This window comes from Tiliqua scincoides, chromosome 4 (genome assembly GCF_035046505.1).
Source record: "Tiliqua scincoides isolate rTilSci1 chromosome 4, rTilSci1.hap2, whole genome shotgun sequence".
NCBI classification, from domain to species: Eukaryota; Metazoa; Chordata; class Lepidosauria; order Squamata; family Scincidae; genus Tiliqua; species Tiliqua scincoides.
This window is the reverse complement of record NC_089824.1, coordinates 73,830,092-73,843,973: the sequence shown is the minus strand read 5'-3', so window position 1 is coordinate 73,843,973 and position 13,882 is coordinate 73,830,092. Positions and strand designations below refer to the sequence as shown.

The following is a 13,882-nucleotide window of genomic DNA, read 5'->3' as shown; positions in this document are numbered from 1 at the left end:
CCAGTATCCCTTAAGTCGAAAGATTACCCACCCCGGTTTATGTGATATATCTCGCCTTTTCTTCACATTGTGGTTGCTAATATACAGCTAACAAATATATCAAAATAGATGCAATAATAATACATAATTTAAAAGTACAGATTTTTGAAATTATAATATCAAATTCAACCATTTTTTATATAACACAGTAACAAACTTAAGAACATCTCACACTCTAGAAAAGACTCGCAGAGCGCATAAAAGTCAACAATGAAGTAACAATTTAAAAACCTTAATTTCGTGCTGGAAATTTACAACACAAAACCCATTGTAAAAACACAGGTAATACACTTTAAAAAAGCAGCACAATAGGTGCAGCAATAGGAGAAGAATGCAGCAATGTGGAAAATGCAAATCCTGCATACCTCCTACTTATCCTAATTTTTTAACCTTGCTGGAATTTCTTGGGGAGGGGGGGTGCAGCTCTTAAATTGCAGGAGAGGAAGGGTGGTACCACCACAGAAGAGGTCTTACCTCTTGTTGCCATCCCCCCAACCCTATGTCAGAGATGACACATATAGGAGGGCCCTCTTAGATCTCAGGTGCCAGGCCAGAATGAATGGAAGAAGATGGCACCTCTGGTGTCCAGGTCCTAAGCAGTAAAGAGCTTTAAAGGTTACAGCCAGCACCTTGAACTGTGCCTGGAAACAAGTTGGCAGCCACTGTAGTTGTTGAACCACAGATTGAGTCCAGTTCCCATCCCTGGAAGACTCCCATCCCTATCTTCTGATAAAGGAGGAGGAAAAGCTGTTATGGAGTAGAAAAGAAAACTTCTCTCTCAACACAGAGAGGGTAGATTGGAGCAAGAAGGAGAAGCCCAAGATAGCTTGGAACCCCTTCCCCATCTGAGGAGCTGGTAAGCTAGCCCAGAGTTTGGAGGGAAGAGCCAGCAGGCCAGACTTCCTCTCCTCTAGACAGTATAAAAGACAACAGATACAATGAAAAGAAAAGGTAGAAGAGGAAGATAAGTTTGACTGTATCTGAATATAAAGTGAATTAACAGGCATTTACATCCAGCTGGAGTCATGTTGGTGGTACTGAGGCCACATTTGGAGTGGAGTGCTCTTTGGTAGTATAAGAGAAGGTTGTTTCCTACACCTTCTGATGTCTGATCGCTGGCTAAGCACAGCCTGGTCTTTCCCCTGCTGTGTTGCTCTTCTTCAAGATGCAGTCTTCCAGAGGCCTTTGTCTGATGGCTTTTCTCTTTGAGTGAGCAGTGATACATTTGCTTCTCTGCAATATCAGGAATACAACAATGCTCAAGGGTGCTGTCTATTGCATGACTCATTTAGGTCCTCAGCAGTAAATGAAGCATTAGTCCCCTTTCCCTGACGAAAATTGTATATTACTTCCAGTTGGAATAGAAATGAAGCAATTTTCCCCTTATTTGCTGCATAGCATACATTGGTTTCCACAAGCACAGATGGATAAAATGGGCACCTAAACGATTTCGAAGGGGTCGCAGTTGGCTTTTAAAAACTGAGCTCTTTGATTAGCACTTTCTGAAAAGCACTTTATCTCTTTTAATATCTGTATGACTGTCTGTTTTCATTCTCTTCTCTAGATGAGAGCCACACTTTGGGGAAGTCTTCTTTCCCTATTCTGTCATAGTTCTGATTTCCAGCTGTGAGGCACATCACTTCAGATTCAGCTCATTTTAGATCTTGAGCAAAGTAGAAAACGTGGTTGTGTGCTCAATTTTCACTTTATTGTGAGTCAACTATTACTTTACTTTCTGTTGGTATGAACCTGTACTTATTTCTGTAGTCCATACAGTTTCACAATTGAAATTGTGAACCTATGAACCTATCTTTCTCAGTTCAAAAATGCATGTACTGGTATATCTTTCTAACTGTTATGCAATTCCTGCATATTGGGCAATATTTTACCTAACTTCAAGATATAACTTTTCTATTTCATACAAAATGTGTCAATGTATGTAAAATTTATTGCAGGTAAATAAAAAAACGATTTTGTAAGCTCAACACATAAAAGGCATTCTGTGCTATACAGCTGTTGGGTTGAGAGCCTTACCAGTACTGAATCTTTTAATATTTAATATCTTTATTTACTAATTAAAGTTCTTTCTATACCCATATAATGTATTCCTTTGAAACATTTGCATTTTAAGATGACTTAGGACGCAATCCTAACCCCTTATGTTGGTGCTTTCCAGCACTGACATAAGGGCAATGCAGCTCTGAGGTAAGAAAACAAACATTCCCTTACTTTGAGGAGGCCTCCGTGAGTGACACCCAACCGCAGGATGCAGCACACATCCCATTAGCACCACTATGCCAGTGCTGGAAAGTACTGACATAAGGGGTTAGGATTGCGCCCCTATACTTTCTATTTCTCCTCATAATTGTGAACTAACTTCAGGCTCTGTTCTTTAATAACATTTTGTGCTTTTCTCACAAACTTTTCAAATACACATTTTAAAATATATCTGATTTTGTGAGACCCTGCTATAATTCTTCATAAATTTCTTTCAGATCTTACTATTTTGAATAAATGGTTAAATATCATTATCTACCGAGGCCAAATATCTTTGGTCATCGACCATCATGGTGGGGAAACCATCATGGTCATAAACCATCATGGTGGGGAAAACCCCTTTTTAACCAAACATTGAGATGTCTTGCATATCATAACTACCTAAGGTTAAGGTTGATGTATTGCTCACTGATTCTTAACCAAGGTTAAGGTATGAGGCCATGGGATTGTACAATCCCTTCCCCTAGCCCAGCCATTTTCAACCGGTGTGCCATGGCACACTGGTGTGCCGTGAGTGGTCCACAGGTGTGCCACATGAATTTGGGGGAAGGTCATTTATTAGTAGGGCCAATGAGAATGTGAGTCCCCAGCTGACAGTATGGTGTGCCTTGTCAATTGTCAAAAACCTGATGGTGTGCCTTGACAATTTTAGTGCCTAGTCAGTGTGCCATGAAATTAAAAAGGTTGCAAATCGCTGCCCTAGCCCCTTCCATCTCCCTTTGGTTCACTGTTCGTTTATACCAGTGCCAACCACAGTTAGCATAACCTGGGTATACTCCTAACCCAGCATTTAAATTCAGTTTTAAATCACATAAAATGATGAATATGTGCATCACTTAGCTTTCTCTGCCATTGTATGAATATGGAATTAAACTGTATTGTGCATTCGCTTTGCTAATATAACAATAATTAAATTATTTGGCTATTTTTGGCTATGATGTTCTTTCCAGTTCCTCTGGTTTTTACCTTGCATTTTCCAGTCACAGATTGCAGGATTGTAAATTTGTATTAAAATATGTATTTTATTATAAACGTTTCTTTGAAACTGCTTATCATACGTGTTTTACCACACAGTATTCAATTCCCTAACACTGTTTTAACCTTTTAATTTTTTTGTGAAAATTTCTCCCATGTTTAGAGACTATGAATCTTGCTATGAACCTTTTATACATTCAGTCACACACTTGCATACATTCATTTCTCCATAACCATAACAGCAGGGAAACAATTTTCTTTTTAAAATGAATAACATCAATAGCCAATGAAATATGTCTGACCATTTTAGGGCACTTAAATTGAAGAAAAAACGTCATCTGTTTTGACCAATTGAGGACTGAGGGATAATATTAGGATTGCATTATTGCTTCATGAATTGCGCTGAACTTTGCCGTTTATCTTTGGGGGGGAAAATAGCGTGGGTTTCTTTTTTTTCCTTCCTGTTTTCTTTCTTTTTTCTCCCCTTTCAATCATTTTAATGCTAAATACTGTCACACAAATTTGGTAAATTCCCGAAAATGCAGTTGCTCAATATTAGGGTAAATCGTGGCCAAAATCCCTTTAAATTCAGGTTTTCATCTTCTAATGTACTTTTGTCACATACAGTAGTAGGGTGGGATAAATTTAGATTCTTTTGAACTTTTCAACATTGACTGAAAATTGAAAGCAATGTCATTTGAAAGACTTGTTTTGTGAGGCAACCTCCTGATTTTAGAAATGTACTATGTCAGAATGCCAGATGCAAGGGAGGGCACCAGGATGCAGGTCTCTTGCTGTCTTCGGTGTTCCTTGAGGCATTTGGTGGGCCATTGTGAGATACAGGAAGCTGGACTAGATGGGCCTATGGTCTGATCCAGTGAGGCTATTCTTATGTTCGTATGTGGGGTGTGGGGGAGGGCAGAGAGAGAGGGCAAGGAGGGCATGTCGGTGGAGGGAGCAGGGCAGGAGGGAGGCAACAGCGCTCGGCTTCTCCACATCCACAGCCTCCATGTCAGGCCGCTGGTCTGATATGGAGGCTCTTCATTCTATGGCAGCCCAAGGGCTGCCACAGAATGGAGTAGCCCCATTGTGGGGCTGCTTGCCTTACCCGGTGAAGGGGACATTTGTCCCCTTCCCCCAAGGAGCCACTAGCAGCTGCCCTGTTGCGTGCAGCATCGCAAGTGTTGAACTCTTTTTTTTCCCCTTAGAGTTCAAAGTTTGACCTGCTTATAGGTATATTCAGTAGGTTTCATGCATTAAAAATTGGTCGCTGTGTTCAATAAAGTAGCACAAGTTAAGCCCAATTGCAATCTGGTGTTTTTGCTGGGGGATGTGAGCGTAAATAGAATGCTAATTGCAGGAAGATGGGAGCGAGATGCAAGTAACTTGTGGTCTTGTGTGTGCTCCCTGAGGCATCTGATGGGCCGCTGTGAGATACAGGAAGCTGGACTAGATGGGCCCTGGGCCTGATCCAGCAGGGCTATTCTTATGTTCTTATGTGCATCATTTTTATATATGTGAATGATGTACATTAAATGCTTTAAACATTTAAAGGCACTATATGAATTCCTGGTGGGAATAATTACACTACTACTACAGCAATAGCATATAAACATATCTTTCTGGGCATTTCCCCTCCCAGTATTGTTCTATGAGCTTACACTAAAGAGGAAATTTACACTTATTTTCTAGGTGTCTGAATGCATGTACCTACTGCAAAACTAAGCATGCCAGAGGAGACCTAGCAAGCTATCCTATTGAGGAGCTGGTAGGCAGAGCCAAGCAATCCTTTCAAGGTACTGTATGTGTTTTTTTTAAATCTCTAAGTTAGTTTTGTGTATCACAATTCATGTCTGTATGGTGTTAACTACACCTGTCAGTGAAATGTGGTTGTATTTGGATATGTGTTCAGTATATACCAGTATTTACTTGAAATTTCTAGATATGAATTTGTCAAAAAATTGGCCAGCTTTTCTTCAGAGAATTTTCTGGTTTCTAGAAAATTACAGAATTGCAATCTGTAATTCATTTTAAATTTAGCAGTGTAGCATGATAGCATACACAGACCATTTAAAAAAAAAAATCATATGTTGATGCTGTTGCCAAATAAGATCAGTATCAAACAATAGAAAAATAATTATTAGATGCACTTAAAATGTTCTATGTTAATTATACTTATCCAAAAGTTATACTTCACCATGCTAAATTCAGACTTTGGACATTGGCCACATAATACTAGACTTATATTTTCTTTTGGATGTGGAAATGTTTTAAGTTTACGGTGTAATGTAGCCTTCTGTTTGTGCAAGATTATTCACTATGCCTCAGTCATAAAGATTCAGCACTTTGGTAAAACTGAATGCAACAGATGTTAGTTCTAGCTGTAGATTCTTGGAATATTTCATTTTCAGTAAGGTTGAATGCATATATTCTCAATAACATGCCATTTGCTCTATGGGTTTTGCTACTTCCTTTAATACAAAAAAGAAATGTAGACAAGGTTTCATTCCCATAGAGTCGAACTTCCTGATGACAATGTATAGTTTGTTATATCTAATGTTTTGTCCTCCTGCTTTGAAATGGTGCATTTTTTATTCTTTGTCATTGTTGAACTTTTTTTTTTTTAACATACTATATAGCAGTCCCTTAGGTATAGCACTTTTTTAGCTGTGTGTATTTTTTACTGGCTCAGCATTAAACAATTTGTATATCATGGCATTGTTTCACTGTCTTTTGTTGAAGTCCCTTAAGACTTTAAGTGGCATGTTATTCAACATAATGGAAGGAAGGTCAATGAAGATGGAGCCTTTTGTTCTTGGTCAGTGCAAGTATTTGCTTTTGATTAAATTCCCTCCCAATTTTATTTATTTTTTTACTTTAGTCGTTACTGAAACTTTTAATGTCTTTATTTAATAATTAAGTGTAATTATGCTTTTGTTTCATACTTGACACCTGATTAACACATAAAATCTGTGATATGTAGCCACACAACTAGATGGTGATATGTATGATAACACAACTAGATGGAGGTGTTATATAGCAAGTTATTCTTATGAAATAATGCCCCATGTGTTTGCCCCCTGTATTTTCACAGGAAACATTTCAGATATATTTTGTTAGGTTTGGTTTAATTTTATTACTTGGGGAAAGGCAATATATAAATCTATAAATAAAAAACAAATAAATGGGGGGAAGCAGGGAGGAGAGCTGTCAGAAAGGAAGGCTGTCAGTGAGTTGTAAACTGCTAAACAAAAAATAAATATAAAACACAAACACTACTTGATGTGTTTACTTATTATAACTATTAACAGAATACAGTTCTGTATTCTGTATCACTATTTGTTTTTACGGAAAGGGACTGATTCCTTTGACATGAATCCCTAGTCTGTACATAGACCAGCAAGCTCCAAACTACAGCCCGCGGGCCAGATCCGGCATTAAGAAAAAGCCTTCCTCGTACGGCACAGCACTTATTGTTTCGTACCGCAGCCCACTAAGAATATAAGAACATAAGAACAAGCCATAGGCCCATCTAGTCCAGCTTCCTGTATCTCACAGCGGCCCACCAAATGCCTCAGGGAGCACACAAGACAACAAGAGACCTACATCCTGGTGCCCTCCCTTGCATCTGACATAGCCCATTTCTAAAATCAGAAGGTTGCACATACATATCATGGCTTGTAACCCGTAATGGATTTTTCCTCCAGAAACTTGTCCAAGCCCCTTTTAAAGGCGTCCAGGCCAGATGCCATCACCACATCCTGTGGCAAGGAGTTCCACAGACCAACCACACGCTGTAAAGAAATATTTTCTTTTGTCTGTCCTAACTCTCCCAACACTCATTTTAAGTGGATATCCCCTGGTTCTGGTGTTATGTGAGATTGTAAAGCCCTTTCGGGACAGGGAGCCATTTAGTTATTTGATTTTTCTCTGTAAACCGCTTTGTGAACTTTTAGTTGAAAAGCGGTATATAAATACTGTTAATAATGTTAATAATGTTAATAATAAAGAGCATCTCTCTATCCACTTGTATTGGAATCGCGGAAGATCTGGTGAGGAGGTAGTTGTGGTATCAGCAGTGGCCCCTTTAAGGGTAAGGCCTGGGCACTCCAGCAGAGTGTGCTGCACAACTGCAGCCACTTGAAGGCAATAGGGCCCTCAGGGATATAAGGAGCACCTGAGGCAGGAAGGGTTTGTGGGTAGCGGAAGGAGGAAAGCTTGAGGAAGGACAGACTGGATTAATGGACTAAGGAATTGATGGCTAATGGACTGCTGGAACTACGGATGGACTAATTTGTGAATGGACTTTGAAAGCAGCTGGAGCAGAAACTACTGGAGACACTAAGACTGGTTTTTGGCTGCTGTGCCCAAGACCTGCTGAGTACCAAGGGCCTGCTGTAGTGGCAGGAGGCTGCTGGCAGGAATGAGGACCTCTGTAGGTTAAACAGGCGAGCTACCCAGGTGGTGGGGTCCAGCAGTACTGCAGGGCAGAACCAGGGTCATTTTTTGAGGAAAGAAGGGGAGCTAATTAGCTGAAAGTGGGCCTAATTCTCCAGGCAGAGCTTGGACTGGGGATCTGGCAGAACACCACTCTATCCTTCCCATGCATAATTTTGTATGTCTCAGTCATGTCCCCCCTCAGGCGCCTCTTTTCTAGGCTGAAGAGGCCCGAACGCTGTAGCCTTTCCTCATAAGGAAGGTTCCCCAGCCCAGTAATCATCTTAGTTGCTCTCTTTTGCACCTTTTCCATTTCCACTCTATCCTTTTTGAGATGTGGCGACCAGGACTGGACATAATACTCCAGGTGTGGCCTTACCATAGATTTGTACAACGGCATTATAATATTAGCTGCTTTATTCTCAATACCTTTTCTAATGATCCCAAGCATAGAATTGGCCTTCTTCACTGCCACCGCACATCGGGTTGACACTTTCATTGAGCTGTCCACCACCACCCCAAGATCTCTCTCCTGATCCGTCACAGGCAGCTCAGAACCCATTCACCTATATGTGAAGTTTTGATTTTTTGCCCCAATGTGCATGACTTTACACTTACTTACATTGAAATGCATCTGCCATTTTGCTGCCCATTCTGCCAGTCTGGAGAGATCCTTCTGGAGCTCCTTACAGTCACTTCTGGTCTTCACCACTTGAAAAAATTTCTCATAGTCTCTCTTGGCCTCCCGTATCACCTTCTTACATTTCTTTTGCCACAGTTTATGTTCCTTTTTATTTTCCTCATTAGGGTAAGACTTCCATTTACGGAAGGAAGCTTCCTTGTCCTTTACGGCCTCTCTAACTTGGCTTGTTAGCCATGTGGGCACCCTCCTGGACTTAGTGGAGCCCTTCTTCCTTTATGGTATACACCTCTGCTGGGCCTCTATTACTGTTTTAAGCAGCCTCCATGCACTCTGGAGAGACTGGGCTCTTTTTACCTTCCCTTTCAATCTCCTTCTAACCAGGTTCCTCATTTGAGGGAAGTCCGCTCGTCAGAGGTCAAGAGTTTTTGTGACAGGTTTGCCTGGTACTCTTTGTCCTACATGCATGTCAAAGCAGATTTCAGCATGATCACTCTTCCCCAATGGCTCAGTAACATTGACATCTCTAACCAGGTCCATACAGTCTCCTCACAAACTCACGTTGGGCAACCACAGCTGTCCAGAAATCAGGGAGCAGAGCCTTCTGGGACAATAGGCAGCAGAAGCGGCTACCCACAAGTTTGTGAGGAGATTGGATGGAAAGTGGCTGCGGCACAGAATGGTAAGTACTGTACTGCACGGGGAAGGCTTTTTCTTAATGTAACAGTCCTCCAGTTTGGAGACTGCTGGGTTAGACCAATAGTGATTCAAAGTGTAGAACTAGAAGAGGACTGGGGAAGAATAAACACATTGTTGATCAGAAGTATGACTGCTTCCTTAGATGGCATGCTGGATTCAGAATCATCATGGTCTTTTTACAAAGTTGTGTGAAGCACAACCACAGTTATATTTTTAAGCAGTTACACTGCTAATTGTACTGCATGAAAGGCTAAGTTAAAAAAAATAATAGTAAGGTACCAGAATACATCTCATACTTTTTATAAAAACTATTATGTTTGTAAAAATAAGCTCTATAATGCTTCAGGACCTCTGTCCTGTTGTCAGGAGGGAAGCAGAGGCATGTATTGAGTACTAGGTATATTGTGCCCTCTGGTTATACTGTGCACAGTGATGGATTTGTTCAGTTGGACTCCAACTTCTCTTAATTCTTGGGAAACATCCTTGCAAGAAACCATGTTGGGAAATACATCCTATCAAAAAGTGTTTCCTGTTAAGGGAATCCCAGTTCCTTGGTTGCACAGTGTGGAAAAACTCTCCTGTGGAAGTTGGAGTGGGGAATCATATGATATGGGCACACCAATTAATTTCCTGCCTTCACAGGGACAAAGCCTCAGAGGAAGGCTCCTACACTGTTTGCTACAAGGGCTCCATGCAGAGTCAGGAAATCTGCCAGAGGTTTACTGGCAGTGCAGGAAAAGTGACTAGCATGGCTTCCACTATGACAAGAGCCTTGGATTATTCTTCTGTTATTTGCTTCCTTGCTCCTTGTCATGGGCTCCCTAGCTGAATATGTGCTCGGTTACAACTAAGAAAAAATGTGTACAGCTGTGACCAAGTTCAGTGCTATCATTAGGACACCTAGGCAGCTGCCTGGGGCACGATACTGATGTTTGAGGGACATGGTTTTATATAGATTAATTTTTTAACCCATGTAATAAATGCAGCTACAAAAATGCAATAAAATTTTTTAATTTTAAGATCAGTAACACAGCATAAATAAAACATGTCACGTGCATGAATTCACTAGAAAGTCAGTGTTATTAGGAATTGTTAATGGAACAAAAGGAAGGGGCAGGCAAAGAATGCTTGATACCATCAAAATAGATACACAGACGAACGTCTAACAGTTGAGAGAAGCCGTGCTTGATAGGGTAGCATGGAGAGCTCTCACCTATAAGGTAACCAACAGTCGGACACAACTGAATGGATAGAACACACACACAAAACATACAGGCAGTTCTTGTAATGGCGGATCATGTATCCGCAGATTCAATTATCCATGGATCTGGAGAGGGGGGCCGTTACTTCAGTTTTGTGTACTAGCACTGGAAGAGCTATAACTTTGCATGTGTGAACTAACAGGTTGTAATTTAGGAAACGGTTATGTTATCTGTATTAGATGACCTAACAGTAGCTAGGGCAGAGCATGAGGGGCAGTCATGTGCCCCCCTTTGGTGTGGCAGCCAGGGCAGGTGCCCCTCAGTCTACACCAGTGGTATTCAAACTGGGGCATTGCGACGCCCCAGCCTGAGGGCCCTGGTCTCTGCCCCCTTAAGGGGCAGGGGCAGCCTACAGGTGGGGGGAAGGCAGTGGCGCGATCCCCAGGATCGCGCCACTCGGGGCTGCAGGGGCTTGGGTGCACTTACCCAAGCCTCCCACGGCCTCCCAGGACAGCTGGCAGGGCTCCCTGCAGCAGGGAAAGTGGATGCAGTCGCACTGGGCTCCCTGCACCCCTGAGAGGCTGCAGGAGGCTGCAGGATAATCCGAACATAATCCGAATCCAAATGGCCCAATCCTATCCTTGGTTGACCTGTAGGATGCAGCGGTGCCAACACAGCCTCTCCTGCATCCCACGAGCTGACTGGGGCTTGGGCAGCAGCAGAGAAGTAAATTCTAAATTTTTTACTTACCTTCTTTGCTACTCCCTGGTCCCCAAAAGACCTACTCGGATCAATCCCAACTCTGTTGCTGGTATAAATCCAAGGTACAAGAGGACATGTTGGGCTGTTTAAAAAAAAAAAGTATAGAAATATTTCTTTAACTAAATGATGGTCTGTAGAATCAATAATAATTGATTCCCTAGTGAATGTACACTCTGTGGTAACCCTACTTTTGTTGATGTGCAATGTACAAAATGGACCTGAGAGCAGCTTAGATGGGGAGGCGCTGCATTTGTATTAGTTGCATTTTACAACTTTGTGTTTTCCAAAAAGTTTGAAGCTGCATTTGTATTACTTGGAGAGCAGAACCCATGAGAGAGGATGCAGAGGGTAATTTGTACCTGGACCCAGCATCAAAAAGAGAGCCAATAAAACTTCCTGGGATCTTCTATTTTCCTATTTCACTGTGGCTTATGAGAGGGGATACATCATACCTGGGCCCAGGGTCAAAAAGGGTCCTGGGAGCTAATGGAGGGGATCTGGAAATTTCCTGGGATCTCAGAAAATGTTTGCATATAGTGTGTGAAGTTTAGCATTTACATTTAGGTAAGCTCACATAGTTTTATATATTATGACTCGCAGAAATTATGATCCAATGATCTTATGAAATTGTGATCCAGTGGAGAGAAGAAAGGGCCCTAAAGAATCTTTGTACCCCCCAAAAGGAACCCCAAAAACCTTTGTGCTCGCTGTTAAAATTCCTATTGGAGACCCTGAGTGTTGCTTTCAGTTATGCATTTTTACCAGTTATGCATTTCTGCTGTGAAGGTCTTAATTCAGATATCACAACAAACTATGGGCTGTACTTACAGTCAAGAACTCAAGACCATAGTTTGAGCTTTCAAAGTTATAGGCGAAACATGGCTTCAAGCTGCTTGCCTGCTTTCATTGTTCATATATTTTGCAAAGCATGATTTTTATTGCAATGCTATGCATATCTACTTAGAAATAAGTACTACTAAGAAATACATGCGTGCCTTCCCCCATATCTGCAGGGGATACGATCTCGAAACCCCCGCTCACCCAGCAGTTAAGTGAAACCATGGATATGAAGGAACACCCCCCACCTCCAGAGGTGAATGGAGCCGAGCTCTCCTCACCTCCAGAGGGTCTTCTGAGCCTATTAGAGGTAATGAGCAGAATGACAATTGTAGGCCAAAAAAGGTCACTTCCAATTTACTGGAAGTGACTTTTTTTGGCCTATAATTGTCATTCTGAGCCCAGCAGAGGCTGCCGGCAGACGCATGCAGCTTCTGCTTGGCTTAGAAGACCCTCTGGAGGCAAAGGGAGCTCCACTAGAGGGGAGCACATGGGGGACCCCCAAGGACCCGATCCGCAAACAAATGAAACCATGGATACGGAATTTGGGGGTATGTTCTCCCCTGTATTCTCAATGATCGCAGCCCTTTAGACCTGTCTGTTTGCCATTGTTTCCCAACTACCCTTCAAAATTCGCAGTAAGCGAGGAAAGTCACAAAAAAGAATTCAGTAAATGTGTCTCAATCTCCAGCATGACTCTAATATATACATACGAAAACCTTTGAAATAGCCATGGGCAACTCTTTGGTTTCTACTAGACTTGGAGGAGAGTTTGATTTCCTGAAAAACATAATGTGTAAACATAACCTAAGATGAACTTGTTTCTCTTCACTGTTTTACAGAACGCTAAAAATAATTACTGTTTGCACTTGCCTAATATTTATGCTGAACCTTACAACAAGTATTGTTTCAATTAACATGAGTGACTTATTTTAGTGCACATTTCAGTAAAAATTTGGAAAGAAAACTTCTCTCCTTCACATTTGTTTGGTCTCCAAAGATCAGGGATTCTAAAGTGATCAAGAATTTCATCTGTTAAGAGGGTTAACTTAAAATTTGTTTTGTTGCTCACTTTGTGTACTAAGAATGTTCAGGTCTTGTCTGCTGACTCTACTAATGCAGCAACACTTAATGCCAAGATAAATATTTTGGTACCAGTCTGTCGTTTCTTAAAACAGTGCAGGACATCATGAAGAATTATAGGGTTTTTTTCATGATCCTTTGTAATGTTTCCTAGTGGCTCTTCAAGTACAAGTACAACAGAAAATTTGTACTTACGGACCATAAGTTGGTCTTTGTTTAGGCAGCCATGAAGATTACTGTGCTTATACTCTGCAATACTCTGCTTGTATATTTACATATACAGGTTGAGCCTCATTATTCACAAGCACTCATGTAGATGGCAAAAAATGCACTATAGTAAATCAATTTAAAAAACAAAGTTTCTTTACTGTTTTTAAGCCTTGCTGACCTTTGAGATGTAAGATAAGAGTCATTAAGAAGACAATCCATCCATCAGTCTCCTCCAAAGGCTTCACTCAGCCCCTCCCTTCACCAGTGCAATGTGATCACCTTTCTTTCACATGCAGGGGGGGGAGGGAGGGGTCACCTGGAGAGAGAAGGATTGATGGATTGTCTGCCAGCTGCCCTCTCTCTCTCATTAAGGAGGCTATTGTTAAAGGACTGTTCAGTTTTTTAAACTGATGTTAAAGGGATGCATTTTTCCCCTTCTCCAGGGATCAGCACATGCCTTCTCATTTGCAGTGGCCATTCGTGTTGAGTCAAATCCATGTATAAAAAATCCGGGTATAAATAGGCTGGACCTGTAAGCATGTAAATCTGCACATTATTTTTAAACTTGTGATCAGTATTAAAAATGAGATAGTAACTCATGTTGCCATTAAAAAAAACTTCATTATTAAATTAGCCCAATATAAATATGCTTAATTTTCAGATTTCTTCAGAGCTTGGAACAAAACTTGTTCCTGTCTTCTCTTGTGCATACAGTGAAGCT

General features: G+C 41.2%; 1 protein-coding gene across 3 annotated transcripts in view; it reads left to right on the top strand.

The window, feature by feature from the left end:
- CDKAL1 (CDK5 regulatory subunit associated protein 1 like 1) overlaps window positions 1-13,882 on the top strand; it is a 340,298-nt gene that overhangs the window by 137,747 nt on the left and 188,669 nt on the right. For all 3 annotated transcript variants that reach the window (XM_066624923.1, XM_066624921.1, XM_066624922.1), the window contains exon 9: window positions 4,984-5,087. In XM_066624923.1, the coding sequence (XP_066481020.1) occupies window positions 4,984-5,087 (104 nt within the window). The remainder of the gene's footprint in view (window positions 1-4,983; window positions 5,088-13,882) is intronic.